This window comes from Dendrobium catenatum, unplaced genomic scaffold (assembly GCF_001605985.2).
Source record: "Dendrobium catenatum unplaced genomic scaffold, ASM160598v2 original_scaffold_209636, whole genome shotgun sequence".
Classification (NCBI taxonomy): Eukaryota; Viridiplantae; Streptophyta; class Magnoliopsida; order Asparagales; family Orchidaceae; genus Dendrobium; species Dendrobium catenatum.
The window spans coordinates 423,236-450,784 of NW_021528048.1; the positions used below are offsets into that span (position 1 = coordinate 423,236).

General features: G+C 33.7%; 3 protein-coding genes across 4 annotated transcripts; 2 read left to right on the forward strand and 1 right to left on the reverse strand.

Annotated features, from left to right (window-relative positions):
* Positions 1 to 1,345: 1,345 nt before the first annotated feature.
* Positions 1,346 to 5,372, forward strand: LOC110094388 (D-amino-acid transaminase, chloroplastic). Its single transcript, XM_020819616.2, has 5 exons — positions 1,346 to 1,498; positions 1,589 to 1,632; positions 2,423 to 2,598; positions 3,708 to 4,381; positions 4,881 to 5,372. The coding sequence occupies exons 1-5, from the start codon at positions 1,459 to 1,461 to the stop codon at positions 5,000 to 5,002; spliced, it is 1,056 nt and encodes a 351-aa protein (XP_020675275.1). The 5' UTR covers positions 1,346 to 1,458; the 3' UTR covers positions 5,003 to 5,372.
* Positions 5,373 to 10,618: 5,246 nt separating this feature from the next.
* LOC110094390 (reticulon-like protein B17) lies at positions 10,619 to 14,927 on the forward strand. Its single transcript, XM_020819618.2, has 8 exons — positions 10,619 to 11,425; positions 11,555 to 11,717; positions 11,826 to 11,900; positions 11,977 to 12,121; positions 12,195 to 12,264; positions 12,331 to 12,396; positions 12,505 to 12,627; positions 13,142 to 14,927. The coding sequence occupies exons 1-8, from the start codon at positions 10,927 to 10,929 to the stop codon at positions 13,279 to 13,281; spliced, it is 1,281 nt and encodes a 426-aa protein (XP_020675277.1). The 5' UTR covers positions 10,619 to 10,926; the 3' UTR covers positions 13,282 to 14,927.
* Positions 14,928 to 15,121: 194 nt separating this feature from the next.
* LOC110094406 (protein DEHYDRATION-INDUCED 19) lies at positions 15,122 to 22,721 on the reverse strand. Of its 2 annotated transcripts, none has more exons than XM_020819636.2 (5): positions 22,356 to 22,721; positions 22,110 to 22,249; positions 17,726 to 17,803; positions 16,057 to 16,337; positions 15,122 to 15,430 (listed from the first exon to the last, which is right to left on the reverse strand). In XM_020819636.2, exons 1-5 carry the CDS (start codon positions 22,435 to 22,437, stop codon positions 15,319 to 15,321), a joined length of 693 nt encoding a protein of 230 aa, XP_020675295.1. In that variant the 5' UTR covers positions 22,438 to 22,721; the 3' UTR covers positions 15,122 to 15,318. The 2 variants fall into 2 exon arrangements, with proteins under 2 accessions (XP_020675295.1, XP_020675296.1); XM_020819637.2 differs by having other exon boundaries at positions 15,122 to 15,427; positions 22,356 to 22,717.
* Between the last annotated feature and the right edge of the window lie 4,828 nt (positions 22,722 to 27,549).

Genomic DNA, 27,549 nt, shown 5'->3' on the forward strand with positions numbered 1-27,549 from the left:
ATATTAATACATTTTTATAAAAAAAAAAATTCTTACGTTACATTTATCTAAGTTATAAACATAAAAGATAAATTTTAATAATTTATTATTAAATTTTAAATTGTAGTTATTGTACTAAATTGATATGATGATTTATATTTTATTATATTATTTCTAATTTTATTAATATTAAACAAAATATTTTAAATTTTTATATTTAAATAAAAATCTGTTTATAACAAAAATTTTAGCTATTTTTTTTTAGAATTGAAACTTGAGTAACTTTTTTACCGCCGTAACTACGAACAATTATTACGTCCTCTGACCGGACGTAGAGCTACGTTCGGCCGTCAATAACATGTCGCCATGTGCTCTTACTCTTTACCGCGTAGCTCAACGACTTTACCCGGACCGGAACCCAGGAATGCTATGTTCGCGATTTTCTCGATATTGCTCGATATTTGCTTGGTATTGCTAGGTATTGCTTTGCAAAAACGAGAAATACCGCACTGTGAAGACCAATACCATGCAAATACCGAGTTGTGCCGAGTTTTTCTACAACTCGTTACAACTCGGTATTTGCTCAGGATTTGCTCGGTATTGCTAGGGATTTGCTCGGTATTGCTAGGTATTTGCTCGGTATTGCTAGAAAAAACTCGGTACAACACGGTATTTACTTGGTATTGCTAGCTATTTGCTCGATATTGGTTATTGCCGAGCAAAATCGATCAATACCTAGCAATATCGATTAATCTTGGGTCCGTTCCGGGTCAGGTTATCGGGGCGCGGGATAAATTATGAAAACGCGTGACGCGATTCTACTAGTGGCCGAACGTAGAGCTATATCCTGTGACCGGATGGAATAAAAATTCCGTAACTACACACCAAATGAATGTAAGCTATTTGCTTTTAAAATATACCAAGTTTTATATTTATAAAATATTTTCTTAAAAAATACTAATCTATTTGACATTTTTTCTGATATATCAATTAGATTAGCATTTTCTTAAGAAAAGTTTATATTTTTTTGACGATTTTGTTACTTTTTAAATTTTTTAATAATCATTACCTTTTTTTTTTAAATTAAGCCCGAGAAATTTTATTATTAATTTATTTATTATCTTATTTAATTGATATAAAATAGCTGGATATTAATTCCAAATTTATTCAATTACTTTTTTTTTTAGATTTGTTAAATTATTTTTTAATAATTTGGTCTAAAATAAATAAATCCTCATTCAATTTTTTAATTTATTTTTAAGTTTCTTGAAATACTTGTTCAATTAATTCAGATAAAATAAACAAAAATGAATTTAAAAAAAAAACTAAACAAATTAAATATAAATATTTATGAGGAACAAATGACAAACAGCCATTAAGTAGCTATTCTCTGCACATACTGAACAGACTGTCTTGTCGTCATCGTCTGCTCTGCTCTACCTCGCCTCTGGCCGTCGACAGCTCCTTAGTTCCACCGCCATGGACGGCAGTTCGTCTCAATCTGCTTACGGAAAGCCAGGCATGACGTTTTTCTTTCTCTTTCTTCTTTGACGCAAATAGTCGAACAGTAGCTAATAAGTGTTACTCTTTCGTTTTTGTTATCAAGCAGGTTTTTCTGCCGGCGTACGCGTCCCCGTTTGTTCTACCACCCAGGTAAATTTAAATGGCAATTGAAAGATTGTTTATCACTAAAGAAAGAGTTATAATCGCTATTGTCCTTGCATTTGTCTTCGTTGTCCTCCATCGGAGAGCAAATATTGCTTATATTCTTGATCTGGCTTGTTTAGTTGTGATTCTGGGGTTTGTGCTTGCCCTTGATTTAATTTTTGCTTTCGAGTCGGTTTAAGTTAAATAAATGCATTTTTTTTTAAGGAATATTTTGATTCATTTTGTTGTAACAATATGATTCTGCGCAGTTTGGGCCATTCTCAGCTGTGCTTATTTTTTATTGTTCATAAAATCTGCAAGAGAAATTTTTTTTTTTTGCTTTCTGTTGATAAAATAGATTACCTGATCAAATTGATAAGCTTACATGCCCTGCCCCTTCTGTTCGAAGAGATTTTTTTTTGCTTACCTTGCTGGCATAATGCTATTATTCTTTTTTTGCTTACACAATAATCTTGAAGAAAAACAGAAATAAGGCTCATAAGAATCTTCACATAAATTTAGAGGAGAAGGCTCTCTCGGGTTCAAAAACCAAGTAAATTAGAATTTTCTCTCTCGAAACTATTTAAAGAAATAGATTGATTTTTGTTTTATGACATGTTTGTTTTAAGCTTAAAGTTGTTGTTGGTGTCCTGCCTGTATGGATTCATATTCAATATGCAAAAAAAGAGCAATATCCATAGATGTCATCATTCATAAAAGCAAATGTTTCTATAGTTTGCAACTCTCAGGTTTCATCACATATTCATAGTTTCTTCTTCTATAATATGGTTGCTAGCTTATCGAAAAACTTCAATTGAAATGGAGTACGGTGAAGGAGCAACCTTACCCTGCTATGTACTCGAGCTACTTTGGTGGAATCATTCTTGATCCTGCTATGATGCTTGTTCCAATAGATGATCACATGGTGCACAGAGGACATGGCGTTTTTGATACAGCCGTGATATTGAATGGGTAGGTATAAAAGTTATGTTCTAGCTTTGTTATTAAGTATATTAAGTACATTCTTCTTCTTTCATGTTCTATTTTTTATTGATAATTCAAAATGAAAAGTTTGAAGCTGGCAGTAACATGGTTGCTTAAGTTGTGTTATTAAGTTCTAAGAATAGATTGCTTTGACCAATAAATTCTCTCATTTACTTCACAAAATAATGCTTGTCTATGTTTATTGAAGGGCTTGAATGTTTCAACTAAAGTTTTAACTCAAAAGTACTTAAGAAAAAATGCGGCCACCGTATAAATTTTTTATCACAAGTAGCAGTTCATAAACTATTTCCACTTCCAAGATTTTTAATGTTTTTCTACTCTATTTTGTCTGTTTTGATGATTTGTTTCATATCATTCATTATTTTAAAATCTTATAGCTTAGTTAAAATAGAAGTTTTAGACAACCAAAGCAATGTTAGCGGTGATAAAATTATGGATATCATGATTTCTTTGCACTACACAGCTTGCCCATATATAATTTTCGAATTGTATCTATTAATGTAGCTCTTGAAGTTAATTTCAGGAATATCAGATTATTACATCTTATAATTGTTCGGTGACTATAATTCACCACTCATACCCCCAAATATCCTTTTTTTAGCACTTAAAATGATTGCATGATGAAATAAAGCTTAATAAATTTGTTCTTTTCATACCTACTTGTATTTACTAACTGATAGACATGGCTGATCCAATATACGCACTAAAATTTTGAAAATCCTGCTTGTTTGCAGGATGGTTTATCACCTATTTGATTTTCATTGTACTATCAAAGGACTTGATGTTCCTAATCTTTTTCAAGATTGATGCATGATTTTCTTTAAATCTGTAAATATCTGATATTTGGAAGTTTCAGAATAAGAAGAAAATATTAATAGAAGATGCATTTGAGTACATGTTGTAAGTGTGTTTCACTAAGTTTGGTATGTGAAGACTATTCATTTATTGCCATTAAGCTGGCCTTCACATTTTCAAGTGACTGATCTTATGGATAAACTCTTTCCCTGCTATTATGGAAGATGATTTGTTTTTTCAATATAAGTTATTCTCAAATCCTCCTTGAGCACCTTCTGCAGGTACCTTTATGAGCTGGATACCCACCTTGACAGATTCTTAAAATCAGCATCAAAAGCCAAGATTTCTTCTCCATTTCCTAAGGAAACTTTAAAAAACATATTGATCCAGATGACAGCAGCATCAAAGTGCAGGAGAGGCTCACTCAGATACTGGTTAAGTGCAGGGCCAGGAGACTTCCTTCTCTCATCTTCAGGTTGCCCAGAGCCTGTCTTCTATGCAGTTGTTATTGCCGACAATTTTTCCCAGCGAAAGGAAGGTGTTAAAGTCGTTACAGCCAGTACACCAATGAAGCCTCCTCTCTTTGCTACAATGAAGAATGTCAACTATCTCCCCAACGTTCTAGCGATAATGGAAGCTGAAGAGAAGAATGCCTTTGCCTCAGTCTGGGTTGATGAGAGCGGCCACATTGCAGAAGGTCCTAATGTTAATGTTGCATTCATAAGCAAGAAGAAGGAACTTCTGCTTCCCGCTTTTGATAATATACTCACAGGGTGTACTGCTAAGAGGCTTTTGGCATTAGCTCCCAAACTAATTGAAAAGGGACTTCTGAAGGGTGTGGAGATTCGGAATATAAAGTTAGAAGAGGCTAAGGATTCAGCTGAAATGATGTTTGTGGGGAGTACTCTTCCATTATTGCCAATCATTGAATGGGATGGAAAACCTGTTGGAAATGGTAATTTCGATTCTTTTCTACTTGTATAGAAGTTTTTTTTTTTTTTGCCAAAAATATTAAGTGGCAGGTAGAATAATCTGCCATTGTAAGGCCTTCTTCAACCAAACTCCAAACACATGAATGACATCGCTCGCGAGCTCCAGCCAAACGGCAAAACTCCCGCAATTTGGTTGCAGGTGAACAGTGCCACGTCAATATTGGCGTTGCACTCTTCACCTACATTATTTTTATGTCTCTACCGGATTTGCGGAAGAATCGCGCAAAAGTGGAGAAAGACGGTTACCGCGCAAAATGGAGTTCAATTGGAGATGAATCACACATTTTTTAGTTTCATTGCATTTTGGAGTGAAAAATGGAATTTTCGGTTGGCAGATGCCCTAAAAAAATCATTTTCCCTCCATAAGCACTGTGCATATGAAGGGCAAGTGATCTCTTTAGAAAATCAGGTAAGGCAGATTGACCAGTTGTAGTGAAGCTAACTTTTATTTTTGTGTGATAGGAAAAGTAGGGGAGCTAACCCTTGCACTGTCTGATCTGCTTTGGGAAGACATGATTAGTGGCCCAGAGAGGATCTGTGTTCCATATGAAGATGATGGAGCATTGCTACGGAGCAAATTATAAGCAGAGTTAAGTACATCATGTCCATTGTAGCCTTTGCTAAACTAATAATGCAAAAAGTACGATTGAATTTTGATATTTCAAGTCAATTTCTGCAAAAAGCTTGGCAAATTTTCTTCAATAAGAACAACAATTCTCCTTTGCTTCTCATATCATTACTCTGCTCTTTATCTTTGTATCCCACCTTCTCAGCAGGGTATTGACTTGATTGCTAGGCTGCAAAAGCCTGGTTTTGTCTGATTGTACTCTGTTTTGCACGTTCTCAGTATGCTTCAGTAGTGGTTTGTTTGTGTATCTTGCTTTATGCATGTGTGTTCATGTTTACTATTTAATAAATTATGTAGTAATGCTGCCGAGTACATTTATTCCTGGATTTTTGGATGCTTTTGTGGTATATTAACATCTAATGAAGGTAAAAAGAATGCTGGTGTTTCTCTACTTTCTTTTACTGTGAAAAAATGTTGAAGGGAATCATGTACTTTGATGCTATGCCATCTCATTAGCAAATCTTAACTTTTGCTTGCAAATATTAGGCCAATCTTAGGAGAAATTATTCTCTGCGGAGACCGGATGTAGAACGTCGTCCAAGAACCAATCATATTGCATCACGTCATTAGTACCGATATGTGGTAGCGAGCTGTAATACCGAGCAATACCGAGTGCAGGGGTGATATGACGCATTCTGTTTGGTCTCCAAATGACATTCGGCTTTAGCACACAAGAATTTTCCTATCTTAGGGTTAGCCACATGGAGCTTAAATATAATCTCAAATTTCATGAGTCATGACAAGCTTCTATAACATTACAAATTATATAGGGGAAGAAAAGCATTTTAAACTTGTAGATTACTAAAACCTTCTAAACCCAGGGTGAACAGTCCAAAGGTATGGTTAATTGGCAAGCATCTAACAAAGGTTAGTAAATTAAGATTGAGTGAGTCACAAACCAACTCTACTTAATTAGATGGAGGGAGAAAGAAATGTAAAAAACTAAGGAATATGTGGATTTCATTCTCCAAGAAATTGTCACATAGGGTCTGTTTGTGATGTTTTATAAAATTGATTATGAAGTTGATGTGGGTAAAATAATTTAGCTACTTTGATTGTTAAAAGCAGTTTTTCACCACAAAAATTTTTAAAAGATTGTGAGAAAATTGTAGTCAAATAAGATTGTAATTGTTGTCTGAAAAGCAAAGCATAAAAAAAGTTATCCCAAATATATTTTTAGGATAATTTATAGTTATTCTCTCTCTCTCTCTCTAGATTATGAATCCTTTCTGTAAGAAGCCATTAGTTTTCTAAAATAATATTTAATGTTTTTTCTTTCATATTTATTATTGTAAAATCAAGATGGCAATTATATTGTTTTGATATATTTGACTTGTTATGTTATAGATGAAAGACCTTCAAAGTCTTGACACATATTATACTATGTTCCCTATTGCATCAAAGATTGGAGAGAAAGGGTTTAATAACAATTTTCTTGAATCTAGACTCAGCTCTAATGGAGTCTAACATCAAATTATTAGCTTTGCCAACCAATTCTTGATCAAGTCGTGTTAAAGCATATATCCTTCTAGTTTTTTCTTGAGGTTTGAAAACTTGTCAAGAAAATCCTTCCATCTCAGTGTCTGTTGTGCACTTTTTGGGATTTATAAATTTTTTTAATTGTATTTTATGTTTCTTATTACCTTTAATAATTAAAAATATCAAATCAATTAAAAAATATAAATAAAATTAATAATTTATAAAAGAAAATCCTATTTTATAAAAAACAGGAATGGAGTGATTGCACTTCATCAACTTTAAATCCTTGGCATTGGTGTACACTAACTATGTAGTTGAAATCATTAGTAAAGAACACATGATCAAGATAGATGGAAAAGTTCTACTACTGATATAGGCTTTGTTTGGGAAAAAATTATTATGTGCGGTGTTCGGACGTGATCGGAGGCCAATTCATACGTGTCATATCATCCAATGCACATACATCGTAGAGAATAATCTCTCTTGTTTGGGGTAGTTTTTGGCTACTGTTTTTTTTTCTTCTTTCAAGAAGCTTTTGTGCTATAAAGTTATTTTGTAGTACGAAAGATACTCTAAATGAAGCTATAATTATATTTAATGGATGAGATCATGATAGAGTTGTTAAAGGAAATAATTATGAAAGGGTTATAACTCAATTTTGGGTCTATGTATATGACCAAAAGCCTCTATATAAAACATTATCAAAAGCAAAGTTTGTACTTGAAAAGCATAAAAGAAGGCTTGATTATTAAATGATATTTTAATGAGTTTAATTCTATTGTTAGGAGTTTTAGGAGTATTGAGTTGATGATTGATGATGTAGATTAAATTTTACTATTCTTGTACTTTTATCACTCTTTCTTAAGGAATATTAGAGATCACTATATGAATCAATCTTGCATTGCATAATCTATCTCAACCTCTGCGGAGACCGGATGCAGAACGTCGTCCGGGGACCAATCATATCGCATCACGTCAGTAGTACCGATATGTGGTATCGAGTTGTGGTACCGAGCAATACCGAGTGCAGGGGTGATATGACGCATTATGTTTGGTCTCCAAATGACATTCGGCTTTAGCGCATAAGAATTTTCCAATCTTAGGGTTAGCCACATGGAGCTTAAATATAATCTCAAAATTCATGAGTCATGACAAGCTTCTATAACATTATAAATTATATAGGGGAAGAAAAGCATTTTAAACTTGTAGATGACTAAAACCTTCTAAAACCCATGGTGAACAGTCCAAAGGTATGGTTAATTGGCAAGCATCTAACAAAGGTAAGTAAATTAAGATTGAGTGAGTCACAATCCAACTCTACTTAATTAGATGGAGGGAGAAAGAAATGTAAAAAACTAAGGAATATGTGGATTTCATTCTCCAAGAAATTGTCACTTAGGGTCTATTTGGGATGTTTTATAAAATTGGTTTTGGAGCTGATGTGGGGAAAATAATTTAACTATAAAAAACAGCTTTCCACCATAAAAATTTTTAAAAAGGCGGTGAAAAAATTATAGCCAAATAAAATTATGAATGTAATCTGAAAAGCAAAGCAGCAAAAAAGTTATCCCAAATAGATTCTTATGCTAACCAAAGCAAACTATAAGATGGATTTTTTAAGATCTTTCTCTCTCTTTCTCTCTCTGGATTATGATTCCTTTTTGTAAGAAGCCATTAGTTTTCTAAAATAATATTTAATGTTTTTTATTTTCATATTTACTATTGTAAAATCAAGATGGCAATTATATTGTTTTGATATATTTGACTTGTTATTTTATGGATGAAAGATCTTCAAAGTCTTGACACATGTTATATTATGTCTACATGAAATGTTCAGCCACAAATGGACGTCTATATCATTAAAAGAAAATATGTGATAAAAAAACCCTTATAGATATTTAGGCTTCATTTGGGACGGTTTTTTTACTGCTTTCTAAAACGGAGTTTTAATACAAAATTAAAAAAATTTGTACTAAAACTCCGTTTTAGAAAGTAATAAAAAAGCCATCCCAAACGAAGCCTAAGTTTAGGTGCCATATGAGATTATTGAATTTGCATAAAGCTCAACATTTTAGGGCTTTATAAGTTTAAGGAGCTCAATAAAGAGAAGATTTGAATAAAGGAAACAATTTTTAGGATTTCTTACTTAGTAATTTTGCCTAGAAAAACTTAAAATTTAATTAGTCGATTTAACATAGATATAAATTTCTTTTTGTATTTTAAATAAAGTTTAATCCATAGTTTTAAAAATCGGACCGAATCGACCAATTCAATATTTCCTTCTTCCGATTCGTTTTTCGGTCCGGTTTTAACAACCTTGATTTAATCTATAATTTTGATAATAATTTTATTTTGTGAATGGATCATAGTTAAAACCTAAGTGTGAATTTAGATCTTAAATCATTTAAGCGGAATTATGCTGGTATTAGGCGTGTATTTTAAAAATAACAAGTACTTAAAAATCATAATAGTGAATCGAGTCGGCTCGTGAGCTCACGAGCCGATCCTCAATCAAGCTCGATCTCGAGCTCATTTAATAAACAAGCTCGAATTCGAGCTCGATAACCTCAGCTCGCGAGCCCATAAACAAGCCAAGGTCGAGCTAGCTCGCGAGCCAGCTCGGCTCACTTACACACCCAGTTTGGGATGACCGCAATTTTTTATTAAAATGTTGGAAAGAAAGTAACTTTTTTAGAAGCTACTATAAAAAACTACTTCTTGGCACACAAATTTTGAAAATTGCGAAAACAAAACAAAAATCAAATAAAAACTATGATTGCGAAATAATAAGAAAGCTGTCCCAAATGAAACCTAATTCAAAGTCTGACAGGGTTTTTTGTTTTTGTTTTTTTTTTTCTATTTTGAGTGCCATAGTATTACTCAAAATGGGTTGAGAAAACATGTTTTATTATTTTCTTTTATCTGATAGATATGAATGTGGCTTCTCAAATCTTCCATTGCCTATAAATAAAATCTTGTTTTGATTGATTCATAAAAATCTTTGTGTTTTCTTATTATAAAGTCTCTTTGGCATCACCTAAGAATAATCGTGTCAATTTAGGTTAGCGTGTTAGATTCACATCTTGCCCAAAATTGACCCGAGCCAAAGATACCTAAACAAAACCTAACATGTTTAACCTAAATCCGACTCGGTCTTAACCTTAATCTATTATATTTAACTTGAATATGAATGATAATTAGATCAATTTCAAATTTTTGAATCTATTCTAACTAATCCAAAAATTAATCAAGTCGAGATTTTAAACAGAAACATTTTCTTAACAATAATCAAATCAATCTTAAAATAATAGTAATAATAAAATAATCTGATTAATCCAAGCCTTAATTTGACTATAATAATAATAATAATCTGATTAATCCAAGCCTTAATTTTTCATGTCAGATTGGGTTCGAATTGTCAGACCATATTATTTATTGATACACTCACAAATTGATGCTTTCAAATTAATTTGACTATAAAATTTTTAATTATTGTGATAAAAAGCTGATTTAAAAAATAGCAAACCAAGCCAAAATTTATTACTTGGGCTTGGGTCAGCATCATTGGGATCAAGTTAAGTCTCATTAGCATCATTAAGGCAAAAAGGATAATGATGACTTAATTCAAAAAATAGTGGGTAGCATTTAGGAGTTTATCATAATTTTGACTCAATAACCATCATACCTTGTTAATAATGAATACATACATACGAGAGCTTAAATGCAAGATCTCTAATGAGCATATTTTATTTTTTTCAAACTAGTAAACGGCCACCATTCACACCTGATAATTTTTTAAAATGAAAGATTAAGGATCCATTTAGGGCGCCTATAAATAAAACTTTATAAAATTGTTGTGGAAAAAAATTAACTTTTTTAAAGCTATTATAGCAAACAACTTCCTAACAAATTTTTTACTATTTTATCATATATTTTAAAACAAATATATTTATTATTTTTTAAATTTGTTCATGAAATCAAAGTCATAATTTTATCATATATCATTTAAATATTATGAGTCTTAAAATTGTTAAATCTCATCAGAAGAACCTAACAAATTTTTTTAAATAAAAAAAAAATTCCTAAGGCATTCACAGACCCGTTACTCTTACCATTTAAAAAAATGGACCCCACCACTCCAGAAAAAAAAAACTGTAAACAAATAAAACTATGACTCCCATCTCCAACGGCTATAATCTGTCCTTCTTCAACCGAACCTTCGCACTTTTCCTCTTTTAACTGCGCAAAAGTTTTTTTAGGCACAAAACACCCAAAAGAAATCGACACAGAGACATTTATATACCTTCTTTCTCCTTCAACTTTCCAGGAAACTATTTGAGAAAGAAAGAGCTAGAGAGAGAGATACAGAGGCCTTTGGCTTTCTCCTTCCCCAAAACCCTAATGAGTTCTCTCCCAGCACCGCCGGCAATGGATTCTTCACCGCCGACGACTCCGCTCACCCTCAAATCCCAACCCCATCTCCGATCCAGGCCCATTCCTCGCCTCTCCCACCCCTTCGACGATCCACTTGACAGCCCAACCCTAATTTCGCCATCCCCTCTTAATCTCACCATCCACGAACTCCTCCTCCTCCCCTCTTCCCCTAACCCTCAAACCAAACTCCGCCACATTGCCGGGGAAAGCCACGATCTACCTCCATTAGAAGCCACTCCTCGCCGCAGAAGTAAGAGCAAGGCGCCGCCTGCTCCGATTTCCCCGAGAAATGGCCGAAGGGCTAGAAGGAGACTGGACAAGGAGAATGTGAGGGAGGATAGGGTTCTTACTCAAGTGGAGGATGATGCTGCGAAGCTTAAGAAACGTAGGCAGAGCAGACCTCGGCTTCCTCGAAAGGAAACGCTGAGCTTGATCCCGTGTCTTCCTTCTTCCTGTCCAAAAACCAGTATGTGATTTATTTTACATCGATCGTAGACCTTTCAACAAATTTGAGGGTTTTGATATTTAGTTTCCTAGATTTTACCTAAGCTACTTGTTGGTGCTATGGTAACTTAGTTTTTCTTTTGAGGTTCAGAACAAGATGACATTACTGTAGATGAACAAAGTAGCTTGGAAGGTATATGTAAGGCAGTTTCGGATCTGGTGATGTGGAAGAATGTTGCTAAATCTAGTCTTTGGTTTGGGTTTGGATCGATTTTATTTCTCTCCTCCATTCTCTCAAGTGATGTTGGGTTCAGGTATGGCTTCAAATCAAAATATTGATTCCTGGTATCTCCTTCATGACTGGACTTTCGTCCATGAAAATAGTTTCAATATCTTCTCCTTTGAATTTTGGTGGCTTTCAGCATAGTATCAGCAGTATCTCATTTAGGAATTCTGATTTTGTGCTTGGCATTCCTCAACGACTCGATTAGACAGAGGTACTTGTTTCTCTCTCTTTCTCTATAGTAATAGACTTTATCTCTGCAACTTCAGAAAATAAGTATGATTTTACAGAAAGCAAGAGAAGAAGAAAGCCAAACCGATCCTGCTAACAGAAGAGGATTTTCTTCGAGTAGCTCGGATTATTTTGCCAGTAGTTAATGCTGCTCTTTCAAAAAGCCAAGAAACTTTCTCTGGAGAACCAGTGATGACTCTCAAAGTAACGGCCGCGCATAGTTTACTATTTCCTTGTCCTATTTTGTTGGAATCACTTGTGTTTACTTTGATTGCAGGTAGCTCCAGTTCTTCTCTTCATGGCCAAATATGGTCATCTCACTACTCCCTGGAGACTTCTAGCAATAGGTAGAGTTGAATGAGAGTTTCAAACACTTACAAAATCATTTAATTTGACGAAATTTGTTCAAGCAGGTTTTTTCTCAAGCTTCACTGTGCCTAAATTGTACTCTTGCTATTACCAGCAGATACAACAGAGAGGTATTGATTAGCTCTCATTGAAACATTTAGATAGTAATAAGGAATGTTCTCTTTTTTTTTCTCTATGTTTCTCTTCACGTCACTAAGAGCTTTTCTAAAATGAAACAGTTGAAGAAGGAAGAAGCTATGTTTTAGAGTCATGGAGATCATGTTCTCGGAAGAAGTTGGTAGCTATATCAGTAGCAGCTCTGTTATGGAATATATTCAGTGTAAAGATGCGAATCTTTGCAGGTATCTGCAACAATTTCTCAGAAATGAGTTCCATTCACTATCGCGTGTTGTAATAATCAAATTCACTACAGATAAAAGATTCAATTATGTCTGATTAAAAGTGATTTATCACATATAGATTTATAATTCATAGTTAACTGGTATGCTACAATATAAGCAACCTTATTTGAAGTCTAGATTGTTTTAGTGTATGTAGCTTACATCGCCATCAAAAGAGTGTTTTTCTTGTTCTCATTCTAGTAATGGAACCAATGAATTCAAAGTTGGATTATTAATCTGATTTATCACATAAGTTTCACTGATGCTGCTTCTCAGTGTCCTTATAGGCCTCTAGAAGTTTTAACTCTCTTGCATAGACTATTCTTGTGATGCTTTTTTGAACCCTCCATTCATTTGCCTTTTATTCCATGTCCATGTGGATTAATAACATGAATACATACAATTATATGCATCTAGAACTTAAATGAGTGTTAAAAATATCGTTCTAATGATTCTTGTTTAACTAATTGTGCAGCATTCATCACTGTTGTTATCCTTCGCTATCATCATGAACAGTCACCTTACATTCAGGAATATGAAGTAGAAGATGTTAACAAGGACAGCCGTGAAGAAGGGGGACTGGGCGAAGAAGAGAACATCAATAAAACAGGATAGAAGAGAAAGCACAGGCAAAGTTAAAAGGTGCAGAAACTTGGTTAGGAACCGCCCGCCAAGGTTATCTGCTAATACTAAATAATGTACCGTCTCCTACATGTATGTACACACTACACACTGCTGCAAAAGCTGTATAAGATGTCAAATTTTTTGGTTCACAATTGTAACTCTCTCTACAAAAAAAACTGTTAATCATCACACTAGCCTTTTTCTACCTCCCTATGATTTGTTAAATTCTTCTCAACAAGTTTGTAAAACAGTAATGCTTCTATTATCCATTAAATTGTCTATTGCACAAAATATTGCATTTATAATCAAGGACCTTTCAAAAAGATTGGCATTAATCATGAAATGTTTCAGGAAAATATAATATAATTTTTTGGTGTACCTTAATGGTTCAAAAATCCTAAAAATACTTATTTAAATTTATAAAAGAAAGAGGAAAGAACGATAGAAAAATAAATAGCTTTCCTCTCCCACAATTTTCTATTAGTGATGAATGCAAGTTGTCCAGAGTAGAACTGGCCGGGTAATTTAATGTTGTTGTGAAGGCACTTATGAACTTGTGTTATTGCTAGCAATTTATCAAATGTGCTTTAGTTCTTTGGCAGTGCTAGGCTCTAAAGATTGGAAAAAGTGCATTTTATGAAGCACAAACAAAGAAAGAGGCATTGTGGGTCGTTGATACATTCACCTTACAAGATTGAATCACATCCCTACATTTTATCCATTAAAAACCAAAAGTCATCTAATGAGTAACTGGATTTTGCCGATCAATGGTTAGATGAAGAGTTCATCAATCAAAATTTAGACATGATATGGACTATGATTTGTATGGCTCAAAATAAGCCTAAATGCACATCACTGCTTGGCTCAGGGATAACTAACTCATCCAAAACAGCTATAGAAGATGACTCGACATGATTAAGTCATTGTTTTCAGGCTAGAAAATGCATCACTTCAAGGGAACGTCCTAACATTAATACAACATATTAAAAGATTTATGTCATGATTGCTCGACAAATTTTATGCCGGCTATCGATTATCTTTAGGACTTGGGACTTGGCAATTATGATATTTTTAAGCTCAATTGGATAGCTTTCCCACATGTAGTAGATACATCTCTTTTTTAAAAAAAATTTCCTTGAAAGATGCATTTTATAGAAGCCTCGGTCTCATATGTTTCAATCAAGGTGAATTTAAAATTAAAGAATGTTGATCTTCCTTGATCATTGAATATGAAAATTGATGGAACTGTTCTGCTACTAGGGCTGGATTTCTAGCTTATAGTATGAGTCGGTCTTTTTGTTCATTTAAAGACAAGGGCCTCATTATATCTCTATGATAAGCCATCTATTATGATTAATGATATGGTTAAACTATTACTAAATCAAAAATTCGATCTGTTAATTAAACTGCAAGGTTTCCAAATCTGGAGCCAAATGTTAACTAGTAGTTAGAAAGGTAGGAAGCAGGCCACGAGTTGGAAGGACTACCAAGAACAATGCTACACCCACCCATTAACTGCTCGACACAATGAGAGTTGTCACACTTACAGGAAACTATTTATAAGAAAGAAGTTTGCACTAGGTAAAGTATCGTTGATTATTTAACATACTGTAGATAAGAACAATTTATTGAATAAGTTCATCAGTAGGTTAGTAGTTATTTAGCAGATAAAGGGACAATAAAAAAAATGTTTCTAAGAACAACTCAAACAGCTAAAGCAAATCATATTACATGCTAAAAAAAATGTACGCATTATTACCAGAACTTCAGTGAATTCAAGCAGGCAATACCTTCAATATATATTTCTTTCAAGGAAGCAAAAAAATAGAGATTTCATCAAAATCACCTCAAGATTAATTCAAGTTACTTTTCTAAGGTGCATTACCACTGTTGAAAGATGAGTTCATATCAACACCTTTTGATGTGAAAATTCACCAATTTCACTATGGATAATCACTGTATCTGTTAAAGACAGTTGTAAGATCACAAACAATCCATTTGATGAAATTTTACTGAACTTTACTCGAATTAATCATCAAACAGTGTTGAAAGCAGCAGATCCTGCACAAATTTTGCCCTGACTGTGGCCTGCCTCTGCTTCTTTTCCCTTTCTTCTTGGCTAAGAGAAAGATCGATACTGCTATAAACAAAATGTGAAATTCAATTTTTTGAATTTGAGGTATGCTAAGTGCTGTATGTAGAAAAAATTCAATTAGGTGTTGTTTGTGTTTCCATCTTCAAACTCCTTAAATGACTTCACAACATGCAACCAAACAATCAAAGTCAATTTGGGTTTATAGCATGCTTGCAGTTCAATCATTTAATGGAAATAAAAACTTGAAAGTGACAAGAAGTAGCAACAACCATTTCGCCGTTAAGATTCTTAGTAAGCAAATGCATGCATCATCAAATGTCCATTTTTTCCTCTACAAAAAGATTCCAACTCAATGTTTCATTTCGCTTAGAAGGTACACATTACTTTTGGAGAGTAAAAATTTTCAAAGAATAGAAAATATATGAAGATGCTGAGTTAATGCTTAAGAGTTAAGATAAAGCATACATAGGTAAAAGAAAATCTGAAAAGGAAACCTGCCAGTCTACAAGGGCTAAATTATAGGAAATATATATCTGTTTATAGAACTGAACGCATTAAATTTGTTCTCACTATTTCCCTTCTCAATTTTTTGTCAAGCCATTACTCAGTTAATTGGTTTCAAATTCATGACTAGTTTACCTAGCTGCAGCAAAGATGACAATAAGTATTACCTTGGGTTCCCAGCCTTTGTAGTTGACTTTTTCCCAATGAAGTCATCAACATGGGATAAAGAAGATTTTGAAGTTTCTTCAGCTTCTGATGCAGGAAAATTTAAAGCAAAAGAAGATAGAAATGAATCAGCAGCTGCAGCAGAGGTACTAGAGTTACTTGACCGATAAGCCCCACCACCCAAAAGCGCCTGCAGGTGAGCCTCACGAAGGTCTTTACCCAGAAGTGATAGTGCCTGGCCATTAGGAATAGCAACTCTGCGTAACCTTCGATGTCTCTGCAGGTGATCCAGAGTCAAAGAAAATTATGAATCCCCTTAAGCTTTGTCATTCGATCTATTAAAGGTTTAGGGTTGAGTTGATAATGTTTTTGTAGTCTATTTCATAAATTAGTATTCGATATAAAGTTCTTCCAGCAATTTTTAGTCAAACAATTCAATCAAAATGTTTGAAATAGTTGGAAAGTTACTTCTGATGCGCTCATTCTTTGCTTATAACAAAATAAATTTTTAAATTGCCTCTTGTTTAGCTTGTTTTTCTTTTCAGCCTATGATGTGACACTTCTCCTAATAGAGGCGTGCAGTGTCAGACACGTATCCGACACGACACGCGTCCGACACATCTCTGACACGTGTCGGACACGTCGAAAATGTGTCTGATTAAAAAAATATTAAATATAAATTGGACATACATGTCTTAAAATTTTTATGAATTTTTTTAATATAATTTCTTTTATTTAAATTTTAGTTTATTTAAAATATAAAAAATTAATTTTTTTATTTTTTTTCAACAACACCAAATCAATCGCGCACACTCAATACTCTATTCATCGAATATTCACATTTTCATTTTTCTTTGACGGGTCGCCACTTTGATTTCACTACAATGTCCGATGTCATCTCATCAACATCGACGTCTGATGTCACTATAACATCGACATTTCAAATATTCTCAATGCTAGCAATTTTTACACCCACAACTTGACAGCTCATCTTTGTCCAACGTCATCTTAAAATCGAAGACCAACACCCTCTCAACATCAACGACAAATGCCCTCTCAACATCGATGCCTGATACTTACTGCATAACATCAATGCCCAACTCTTGACAGCATTGTTTTCTTCTCTCTCGATGCCTGATACACGGTATTGACGCCCGACTCTCAGCATCGTAATATTAATCATTTTAAGTACAATTTCTAGTTAAATGACTTATTATTTATATATTATTTTTGATATTATACTTAATCAATTTGTATACACTATTTTTAAAATATAAAAATTATAATATCGTGTCCAACCCATATCCAACTCCTATATTTTCTCCCATGTCCGTATTGTATCATATATGTGTCACCATATCCGTGTATGTACATCATAGTTTTCAACTCATGCATGCAAGTTCTTATGCTCAATAAGCTTGTACTGAATCAATAATGAAAGATTGTTTATAAGAGATTGTATCATGATTATAGTAAATTTAGAGTTTTCCAGCTCATTTTTAGGTTTCCATATTATGAAATAGCATCCATGCATTATTTATTATTTCAAGCAACCATATTTATTCTCGAGAATAAATACTGAACTATTGTGTAAGTTTGAGCTGAATGTGCATCAAAGATTTTAGATCCTGTTTACAGATATCGCTGGCAAAATATTTCAGGAAAGGATATCTTGAAGGCTTGGCCATGTTGCAACATAATATGACTCAGCATTTCTCCTGCAACCTTAACAGAGCAAACGGGGCAAACCTGAAATAAGGAAAGGTAATGGCTAGTATCATGGGAGGTTCTTACAATTTGAAAGAAATTTTAACCACTACTGCAATGATTTAAGGAACAAAATTCACAAAGTAAATTTGTCATATCAGATTAATAAAGAGGCTCTGGATAACCTACTATTATTATTTCGATGCTATCAAACGGTCAGGTTCAACTGCAGAATTTGGCAAATGAGATTTATGAATATAGTTGTAGTTGCACCAGAGTTGTTCATAATATTTTCTTTATTATAGCAGGTGAGCTTCCAGCCTAGATAAATATAAGGATAAATTTTCTGTGTTATTCAGCTATAGCTAGATTTATTTGAGATCCCATGTTGCAATCAATGTCTTGATTAAATTAAAACTAAAAGCATCAATTTAATACCCCATACTTTCATTACTATCCCCTATCTCATTCAGTTCAAAGTTAATTCCATTGACATTTATTTTGATACAATAAATTCAGATATCAACATCAACACATACCACCTAAATTCATTTCCAAAGCAATGAGATGGTATTAACTATTAACAGGTGATGAAAAAATTTTCCACTTTTCAAGCATTATCAATGAAACAAATCAAAGTAAAATTAACCAAAGATTGCAGTGATTAGGTGTTCAGTGTAGGGTTATCTTTTGGATTCAAGCATAAAAAGTAGCCAAACAATCACTTCGAGGGCTAGGTGTTCAGTATAGGGTAATTTTGAAAATGTAAATGCTCTAATTCCCCAAACAGCGTGATCACAAACAAATCCCAAAGACACGTAGCATTTTCAATATGGAATCAAACAGTAGATCAAACCGACTGAGTTTAGATTCATTATTGATTTGTTTGATATTTTTTTTGGTTAAAAGTAGCATTATTCTTCCAGAAAGCTACCCATATGCTACAATGCTGATTAATCTCGTTAAAATATAGCAGTCATGGATATGCGGACCAAATGACAAAAGGAGCACAAAATGAGGTCAAGGCCATGTCAAGTAAGGCGCTCATTTGATGCATTTGAAAGAACTTGACTCTCAAGCATTTTTTTAGCTTATGTATTCTCGTAGAAATCAAGGTATATATATATATATGACTGGGAGAAATGAAGTGGCAGCAGAATCCAAAAGGAAAAGGTAAAGACTACATTGGTAGTTTTGGCCCGGGTGATCACCATCGATTAAAAAGGCATTTGAGGCGCTCGACTCGAGGTGGGACTCTGATGTGTCGAGGCATAAGCCTCACCCATATGATATTTTTAGATGCCTAGAGGTTGTTTGAGGCAACGCCTCACTCAATTTCTTTTATTTTTATAATTGCATGAATATGCGAGTATAATAAGTTTTAGCGCGTAACTGTTGTTTTGATTTCGACTGCTTTGTGTGAAGTAGAGCTTTGAAAGAGAAGCCCCTCCACGTCCTTCAGCAACGCCACTCTTGTCAAATAGTTAAGGAGCACACAACGAACATAATGATCTTTCTTCATATCGAGCATGCTTTGGCTTTGCTTGCTTCATGTGAAGTAGAGTTCTGAACGAGTCAATCTCCCGTAACAGCGAAGGTGATGAACTTTCTTCCGTTTCGACTCTACTTTGGCATTGCTTTCTTCGTGTGAAGTAAAGTTCTGAACAATTTAATCTCCCATCGCAGCAAAGGTGACAAACTTTCTTTCCTTCGAGCACTGTGCCGGCTTCGCCTGCTTCATATGAATTACAGTTTCAAAGGAATTATCCGCTCCATCAGCTTCGTCTGCTTCGAGCTCTGCGTTAGCTTGGCCTGTTTCGTGTTGAGTAGAGTTTTGAAAGAATCGAACAAAAGGTAATAATCCGTGGACTGTAAGTAAAATCTCAAATCCTTATTTCTTATTGTTATGGCTTCTTAGTTTTCCGTGTGACTTTTTTCATCGATGTTTCGCTATCCATACCGTCATTTCTAATGAAAAATGTATTGAGAATCTGCCGAAAACTTATAGCAAAACTAAAAAAGTCATTCTTATGAAATTTCTCAAATAGCATACTAATACAACATTTTACTTGATAATTTACAATATGAAGATGAATGGGTTACTCCTAAGAGTGTTGATGTTCTTGAAGTAGAAGTTGAAGGGGAAACTTATATCAATGAGGACAATGAAGCAACCTCTATGAACATTGAAAGGTCTATTAAATTGGGATCAGCTTCTACTTATCAAGTATATAAAAGAAAGAAACAAAGTGAAGTTGAAGCTTCAAAAAAATTCAAAGGTAATCTTAAATCGAGTATTTATTTTGAATATTGTGTTCCAGTAATATTTATCTTCAAAACAAATCGTTATGTTCATAATTTACTTAATATTTTATTATTTTCTATGAATTATTTATAATTTTTAAGTACTTTATTTTTTTTGTTTTTTAGGCTTAAGCCTCGCCTCACTTAAGACAAAATGCCTAGTTTTCTTTTTAAACCTTGGTAATCATCAAAGTCGACGGGGAATTAGGCCTTTTTAAGAAAATAAAAAATTAAAAGCTTTGGAAAACTTGATCCAGCCAAATTTAAAGTTTTAATAAGAGTTCTCATGGATGATAAACTGACTGAAAACAAGTGCAATGTCCCAGTTAAACTAGCAAATCGATGTACAGATCTATGGTATTTTGGCAACTCCATAAGCTAAAATCGACTACCAAACTAGTCCTTGAGATTTTTTTTACTATCCCCACTTCCTGAATGAAGCATACTCACTCAAATTGCCAAGACAAGTTAACTAAATTTATTTTGTAAGCTACGATCAACCATACTCCAATCTTCTTTCAGGCTGATAAAGGACCAACAAAATCCTTTCCAAAGCACATAATGAACCTTTAACACTCTTTTTCCTAGGGTAAGGGAGAATCTTAAGCGCACTAAGGGGCTATATAGTTGTCTGTATCTGAAAGTATACAGCATTTCCAATCCCACTTCCAAAAGTGGAAGCTAGAGAAATCACAATTAAGATAGTTGTTTATAAGTAACACTCTTATTTTCTATAGTTTCATTGAGATGTGTCTAATAATCTAGTAAAATTACCTCCATATATATGCATGCAAGTATGAATGCATGTGCAAACACATAAATAAGAATGAATTAAGCTTATTTCATACAATATATTTTTATATATGAAAGTAATATAATTATATGGAGAATAGTTCTAATTATTATTTTGGTGTATGATTTCCGCAGATGGTATCATTCTAATTAGTGTGATATTGATTGAAATAAATAAAAATTTGAAATGGACGCCCTATAATGATGTTAACAATTAACATTCATTATTATTAAAAAATAAAGTGATACATAGGTGAAATAGGTTTAAATATCTTAGATTTATAATATAGAAAAACGGTATGATAAGAAAATAATTTTTAGGGTTAAGGCCGGATAATTAAAATGATGAAGTGCCTCAAAATTTTGTGTGATAATTGGGTATCATGGAGGTTTAAAGATAAATTTTATTAAAATGCACATAGTTTGACTATGTTGCAAGATCTAGATATGGTTATAACGAAGTCATTGATAGCTCAATTGAGTGTGGTGGCAAAAAAAAAAAAAACTTCAGCAATTAAGTGTGCCGAAAATGCTAAACTACCATTAAAATTGTTGCTTCCACCTACTTTGCATGCCTCTTTATTTTTTCTGCATGGCCATTTTCATTTGTGCAGAAGCTGCACAAATAGCACGTACGTTCAAGTACCTAAAACATATTGCTCATGTCTTACATAAGCTTTCACAAAAAGCTATACATGTTGCAGAATCAGAAAGAATTCGCACATTTCTCATGAACCTTTTTTAACCTCATCTTCATTCCACAAGAAGGAAAGATAGGTTTTTTTACTTGCATATTGACTCCATAAACCTAGGGTGATAAAAAGGATGCAAACTCATTTGATCTGATCATATCAAACACTAAACAATAGGAAAAGGAAAGCAGATGCAATATGTGTTACCACCAACAGAATAAGATAGCTCCTCTTAGTCCTCTAAAACAAGAATAGGAAGAGCTAATGCAGATCTGATAAGGTTGCAGTAAAGATAATGGATAAAAAAAACTTAAATACATCCCGAGCTTCCCAAGCCTTCAGAAAAAAACATGGAAGCAAAACACGGAACAAAAGAGACCATAACTTAGCACATGAATCAAAATGAACACAAGATTATATTTAATGTAAAATTCTATAACCATAAAGTTAATGAACTTATTTTGTTTTCAGCTTCTTTTTACATTTAGATTGATCTTTTATACATTAAAAGATGACAGGGAATTTATTTGGACAAAAGAGCATCTAATATAGATTCTTACAGCAGCTTTAGATTCAAAAGGATGCTCATCTTCGAGATGAGAGCACAATGATGCGATGTCGTGGTCCTCGTCACAGAAGGGGCAAGGAAAATCCGAGCGGACCTCCTCTTCCAATTCGTACTCATCGACATCAAACCGATCTGGAACCTAAAATAACCTCGTCAAGCCGGGAAAATCGCTAAGAAAATGCCCTTATCAGATTGACGGAGGCGTTGAGGGGACCTCAAGGGAAAAAGGGTAGGAGACCTGAGTAGGAGCTCTGCTGTTGCTGAAGCAAGTAATGCCTCTTTGCAGCGGCTAGGCGAGAGACCCACGGATCAGAATCCATTCGTTGATTGCTTGGAGATTACAGCTCCGGATCAGAAATAATGGAAATCCTCTCCTCCTCAAATCTAGTAAAAGCTCTCTCTCTCTCTCTCTCTTGTTGCCCTTTACTCTCCTTATTCTATATCCTCCTTATGCCGCTCGTTCCTGAAGAAAAATTTTCCTCCTGTTTCTTCCTATCCACCGTTGAAGATTTCAGAGAGAGAACGCCTGGGCCTGGGGGAAGGAGAAGGAGAAAATGGATAGGGATAACAATGGAGTTTTTATGGGTTTCAACGAGCCACGGTACCGACGTGGAGTTCGGGGGGGGACGACTGAAACAAAAATAATAATTTAAATTAACAGGATGAATAATGTTAAGAATAAAATTAAAAGAAAAAAAAAAATCTTCCATTAAGAGAGAGATTATTACGTACGGAGTCTGAATCGAAGCTGCCTCTGAATTCTGTGAGTGTGCATAATAAAAGCATAATTACTATCTACACTGCGCTTTTATTATACTTTTACTGTGTCCACTCACAAAATCCTGACAGTTTTCTTATCCAAACTCCGCAAGTACTAATCTCTGCTATTAAAGAGGTGATTGGATGATGTGGCGGAGCCAATCCCTTGTTTATATTTTAATAGGCGAGCGGCTCCACTCTTTTTTGTATTTTTATGTAAAATATTGCCAAATGTCCGAATATAATAGTTGGAAGTATCACTTAATTGTGCCAAATTTTTTATAGTAGGATATTAATTGTGCCAAATGTCCCATTATTATGTAGGGCTCTAGACTTAATAAAATCACTAAGCTCTCTCCCTCATCTTAAGTGAAGTTATAGCTCCCTTTATGTGGAGAATGTGAGATTATTTATAGTTTTTTAGGGCGTAATTTTGTAAGTTTAACCAAAATCCCTAAACACTCTATCAAATACTACCCATGTTGTTTCTATTGATCACATACCATTATTTCAACCATTTTAGTGACTTAATGATCTCAAAATTATGTGGTCTTTGATTTGTTAGATTTCTCTCAACGAGACACTCGTTTTGATTGTAGTATGCATATAAGATTCAAACATCATTTGGTTTATGATATCATGAAGTTTTCATCAACATTTCAATGCTTGATTAGAGCTCTATTGGACTCCGATCAACAAACTTATGATGTTGGAAAAGTTTTTACATAAAATATTTCATCATGATTCATGCTTAGTTGCCTAATTTTCTAGCAATGTATCAAAAGGGTTGTTAAGTTCCATTGAAATTAGTATCATGTAAATAGACATCATACATCTCCAAAAAAATTAATTGATAAGCACAAATCTTGAGGGAACATTTATATTAAATTTAGAACCGTCAGAACTTCGATTTCAACAAACTTATAGTTGAAATAATTGAACATCCCATTGATATTAAATCATCGACACCACAAATGATTTGCTCTAAGTCTAAATAAACCCAAATCAAGCATTTAAAGAATATTTAAGGACTTTTGAACAATAATTAAAATATAAAATGGTCTTCAAATATTATGTACTTATTATTAAATCGAGCGATTTGACGAGACAAATCCAATGAGCTTAAAATTATTCAATTATGATGTCATTGATAATGTTGGATAAATTATTTATGATCAAAGAAATCAATATGAACCATTCGATAGAATGTTTTGGATTCTGGCTAAATTTATCAAAATATTTCTCTTTAAAATACTATAAATAGAGTATCATTTTGTACAAGAGAGGAGATTCTAGAGCTGAGATATCTAAAAAATCCTATTACATTTTCAAGTGATTATTGTAGATGATCACCATCAACAATCATTGACATCATCATCAGACTTTCGTTATCCAACTATTATTGCTTGACTATCAATATTCAACCTTACAATTCGGGTGAACATAAGAATTTTATAATTCCTATAATGAGAATCAGACAATTATTCTTAATTATATATAACCCAATATTCTTTAATAAGAGAGGACTCTTGTATCTTGCATTATATAGTTTATTAATGCAACTGGGCCAAGCCTTGTGAAAATTTTGTAATGAATTTTTCATATAAAAAGTTATGATATCTCACAGTTTTTATCTATGTTAGTCAAATTTTTGTACAAAGTTAAGGTATAAAACAAGTAAAACTTATGAAATTTAGAATAAAAATAGACTATTATTGTGTGCGACAATATTCTCAGCGGTAGGGAGATAGAGAGTTTTATATCTTAATTTCGCCTAAAAATCCAGTACACACATACATACGAGAGGAGTGAAATAATTGTAATTGAAAGATACACCATAATTTTTACATCAAAAGCTCAGGTAAAGAAAAACCACGGGCCCTAAACCATTTAAAATGATTCTACTTGTATTTTAAATTAGTTATAAAATGTAAAAAATGTGATATTTGAATTTCTAGTAATTTTGACCATATAATTGTTTATATATTGTATATATGCTCATTCTGTGTGTGTGTGTTCTGTAATGAAATATGTGCATGCAAGAAAGGCTTGCTACTTAATTGGACTGATTTATGCTGGTGTAGACAAGATATGATACTGTACATAAGAGGGTGGGTAGATAGATTTTCTTTTAAATGAACATAATATATAATATGATGGGAGACATAAGGGGACAATGATATGACAAAATATTGGAGTGATGACTCCTATATGATGTCACTAGATTATGATTGAGATTGATATGACTGATATTATATGGTATGTAATGTTTTTATTGCCCAGGGTCTAATGAAAGAATAATATTTAACCATATCTATTTCATCATCAAAACTTATGCACAACAGAGCCTTTAAACATCTTAAATTCGGAAATAAGGATATGACTAACATTTAAATTCCATTCTGAATTAATTATATACATTAATACTTAATCATATTTATTTCATCATCAAAACTAATGTTAAAGTCATTTTATGTATTATTTTTTGTAAGTGTTCTTTCTATTTTCATGTCAAATACTAAGGGTTTCTTACTAATTCTACTATTTATACACTAACAACAAACATGAAGTGAAATACAATAAAATAAATTAAAAGTAATAAATGCAAACAACAAATAAATATAATTTCATATCGATGAGCTTATCTTTTTGAGACGTTCAATTTGTCTATAAATTTGCTAAAAATATATTTTGGATGGTCATGAAATTAATTTTAAAAGCTTTCAATTCAAATATGCGTCGAGATTCGTGCCCAATCAAGATAATTTTTCGATGATGTATCAAATGTATAGTTATCAATAGACATTTTGTTGAAAAGTAGCTAAAACTACAAAATATGGTCCTAAAGTTTATTAATGGCAGTCCATCACACGATGGAATATAAAGCATCTCATTTTTTACTGGCATTTTAGTTGGAGTAAATTATAGATTTTATTGCTCTCTAATTTATTTTAAAATTAATTAATGAATTTAAATATAGATTTTATATAATTCCTTCTTACTTTTCTATTCCATGACTAAATCTATTTTATTTGTTTATTTAATATGATTATTAAAAAAACTTATTTGTGGTTTTTTTTATTATCTTTTTTAGCTGATGTTTAATTTCAAAATTATAGAATTACTTATTTATTAATTCAAAATTCAAATGCTTATTTTTTAGACTATTTATTAGCTAATTTAAGTAGTTCTTATATTAAGATATATATATATATATATATATATATATATATATATATATTAATATAACAATCCCTCTGCTTCTACTCACGCCTCTTTACCACTAATTGTTATCCATATGCGTCTCTTCAATTCGTTTCTACGCTGAATAAATTTGGGAATTCTCAACAGGAAATTGTTGCGTCATGGAGTATTCATGGCAATAGAGAAATGTAGATTGGAAGGACCGTATTATGCAAGAGACCGAGGTCGAAGAGAATTTTGTGTGGTGATGTAGGTCGGAAGGACTGTAGTAAGTGACAGAGGTTAGAAGGACCATAGGCGGCAGGAGACAGAGATCAGAAAGATCATTGTCTGACGATGTAGGTCGGAAGGATCGTAGTATGCAATAGACCTAGGTCAAAGAGACTGTTGTTTGGCGATGTAGGTCGGAAGGACCATATTAGGCGAAGGAAGTCAAAAGGACCGTTGTAGTAGGGCGGTACTTTGGTAGAACTATGGGTATTAGGTGGTGGCCTAATAGAAGTTCGGGCCTTAGGTGGTGGTCCGGTAGAAGTCTGGGCCTCAGGTGGTGGTCCGGCAGAAATCTCGGCATCAAGTGGTGGTCCGACGTAGGTGAGGGCTTCAAGTGGTGGTATGGCGGAGCAACGACATTAGGTGGTGGTCTGGTGGATGTGAGGGCCTCAAGTGATGGTCTGGTGGAGCTCAGACCCTTAAGTGGTGGTCCGATAAAACTCCGACATCATGAGGTGGTTCGACGGAGGAGAGGGCCTCAAGTGGTGGTCCGGCGGAGGTGAGGGCCTCAAGTGGTTGTCCGACGGAGCAACGATGTCAGGAGGTGATCCGGCGGAGGCGAGGGCCTCAAGTGATGGTCCAGCGGAAGTCCGGCTGTGGTTGAGGAGGCGCTTCTTTCTTCTCTTCCTTCTCTTCTTCCTTCTTCTCCTCTTGCTTTGGTCTCCTCTCAAGAGAAATGAGGGGTCTATTCATAGGTTTTTGAGGATGACAAAACCCGTAAATAGGTGAGAGATAAAGGGTAAATGGGGAGTGGTTAGTGGATGGCCGATATTGAATCCCTTGATCATGTATCGTTTGTCATGCATTTAAAGGTCTTAATGATGTCGAAGTTTGACAATATTGGGCTCGTTGGATTTGTCTTATTGAGCCGCTCGATTCAACTATAAGAACGTCATGTTTAGAAACCATTTGGTAACCCAAATTGTGGTTTGAGTCTTACAATAGCGCTTCGGGTACTTGATTTGGCCTCATTTGGGCTCAGATTGAGTCGAATTTGGTGTGTTGGGTTCATATTTCTAAGACGTCCAGTTCAGCTGTAAGTTTGTTTGAAATCAGAGTTCAAATGGTTCCAATTTTAATTTCGAAAGTTTCCAACTTGATTTTGCATCAAGATTCGTGCTCGATCAAGATAATTTTTTGATGACGTATCAGAAATGAATCTCATATTCACACTTGTTCATAAATCGCAATTGATATGC

Coding starts and splice junctions, on each gene's coding strand:
- LOC110094388 (XM_020819616.2), top strand. CDS start 1,459: ATGGACGGCAGTTCGTCTCAATCTGCTTACGGAAAGCCAG. Junction 1,633..2,422: donor CCGTTTGTTCTACCACCCAG/GTAAATTTAAAT, acceptor TATGGTTGCTAG/CTTATCGAAAAACTTCAATT. Junction 2,599..3,707: donor ACAGCCGTGATATTGAATGG/GTAGGTATAAAA, acceptor CACCTTCTGCAG/GTACCTTTATGAGCTGGATA.
- LOC110094390 (XM_020819618.2), top strand. CDS start 10,927: ATGAGTTCTCTCCCAGCACCGCCGGCAATGGATTCTTCACCGCCGACG. Junction 11,718..11,825: donor TCAAGTGATGTTGGGTTCAG/GTATGGCTTCAA, acceptor GGTGGCTTTCAG/CATAGTATCAGCAGTATCTC. Junction 12,397..12,504: donor CCAGCAGATACAACAGAGAG/GTATTGATTAGC, acceptor AAAATGAAACAG/TTGAAGAAGGAAGAAGCTAT.
- LOC110094406 (XM_020819636.2), bottom strand. CDS start 22,437: ATGGATTCTGATCCGTGGGTCTCTCGCCTAGCCGCTGCAAAGAGGCAT. Junction 17,804..22,109: donor CTTTTGAATCTAAAGCTGCT/GTAAGAATCTAT, acceptor TCCTTATTTCAG/GTTTGCCCCGTTTGCTCTGT. Junction 15,431..16,056: donor ACAAAGGCTGGGAACCCAAG/GTAATACTTATT, acceptor TTTTGTTTATAG/CAGTATCGATCTTTCTCTTA.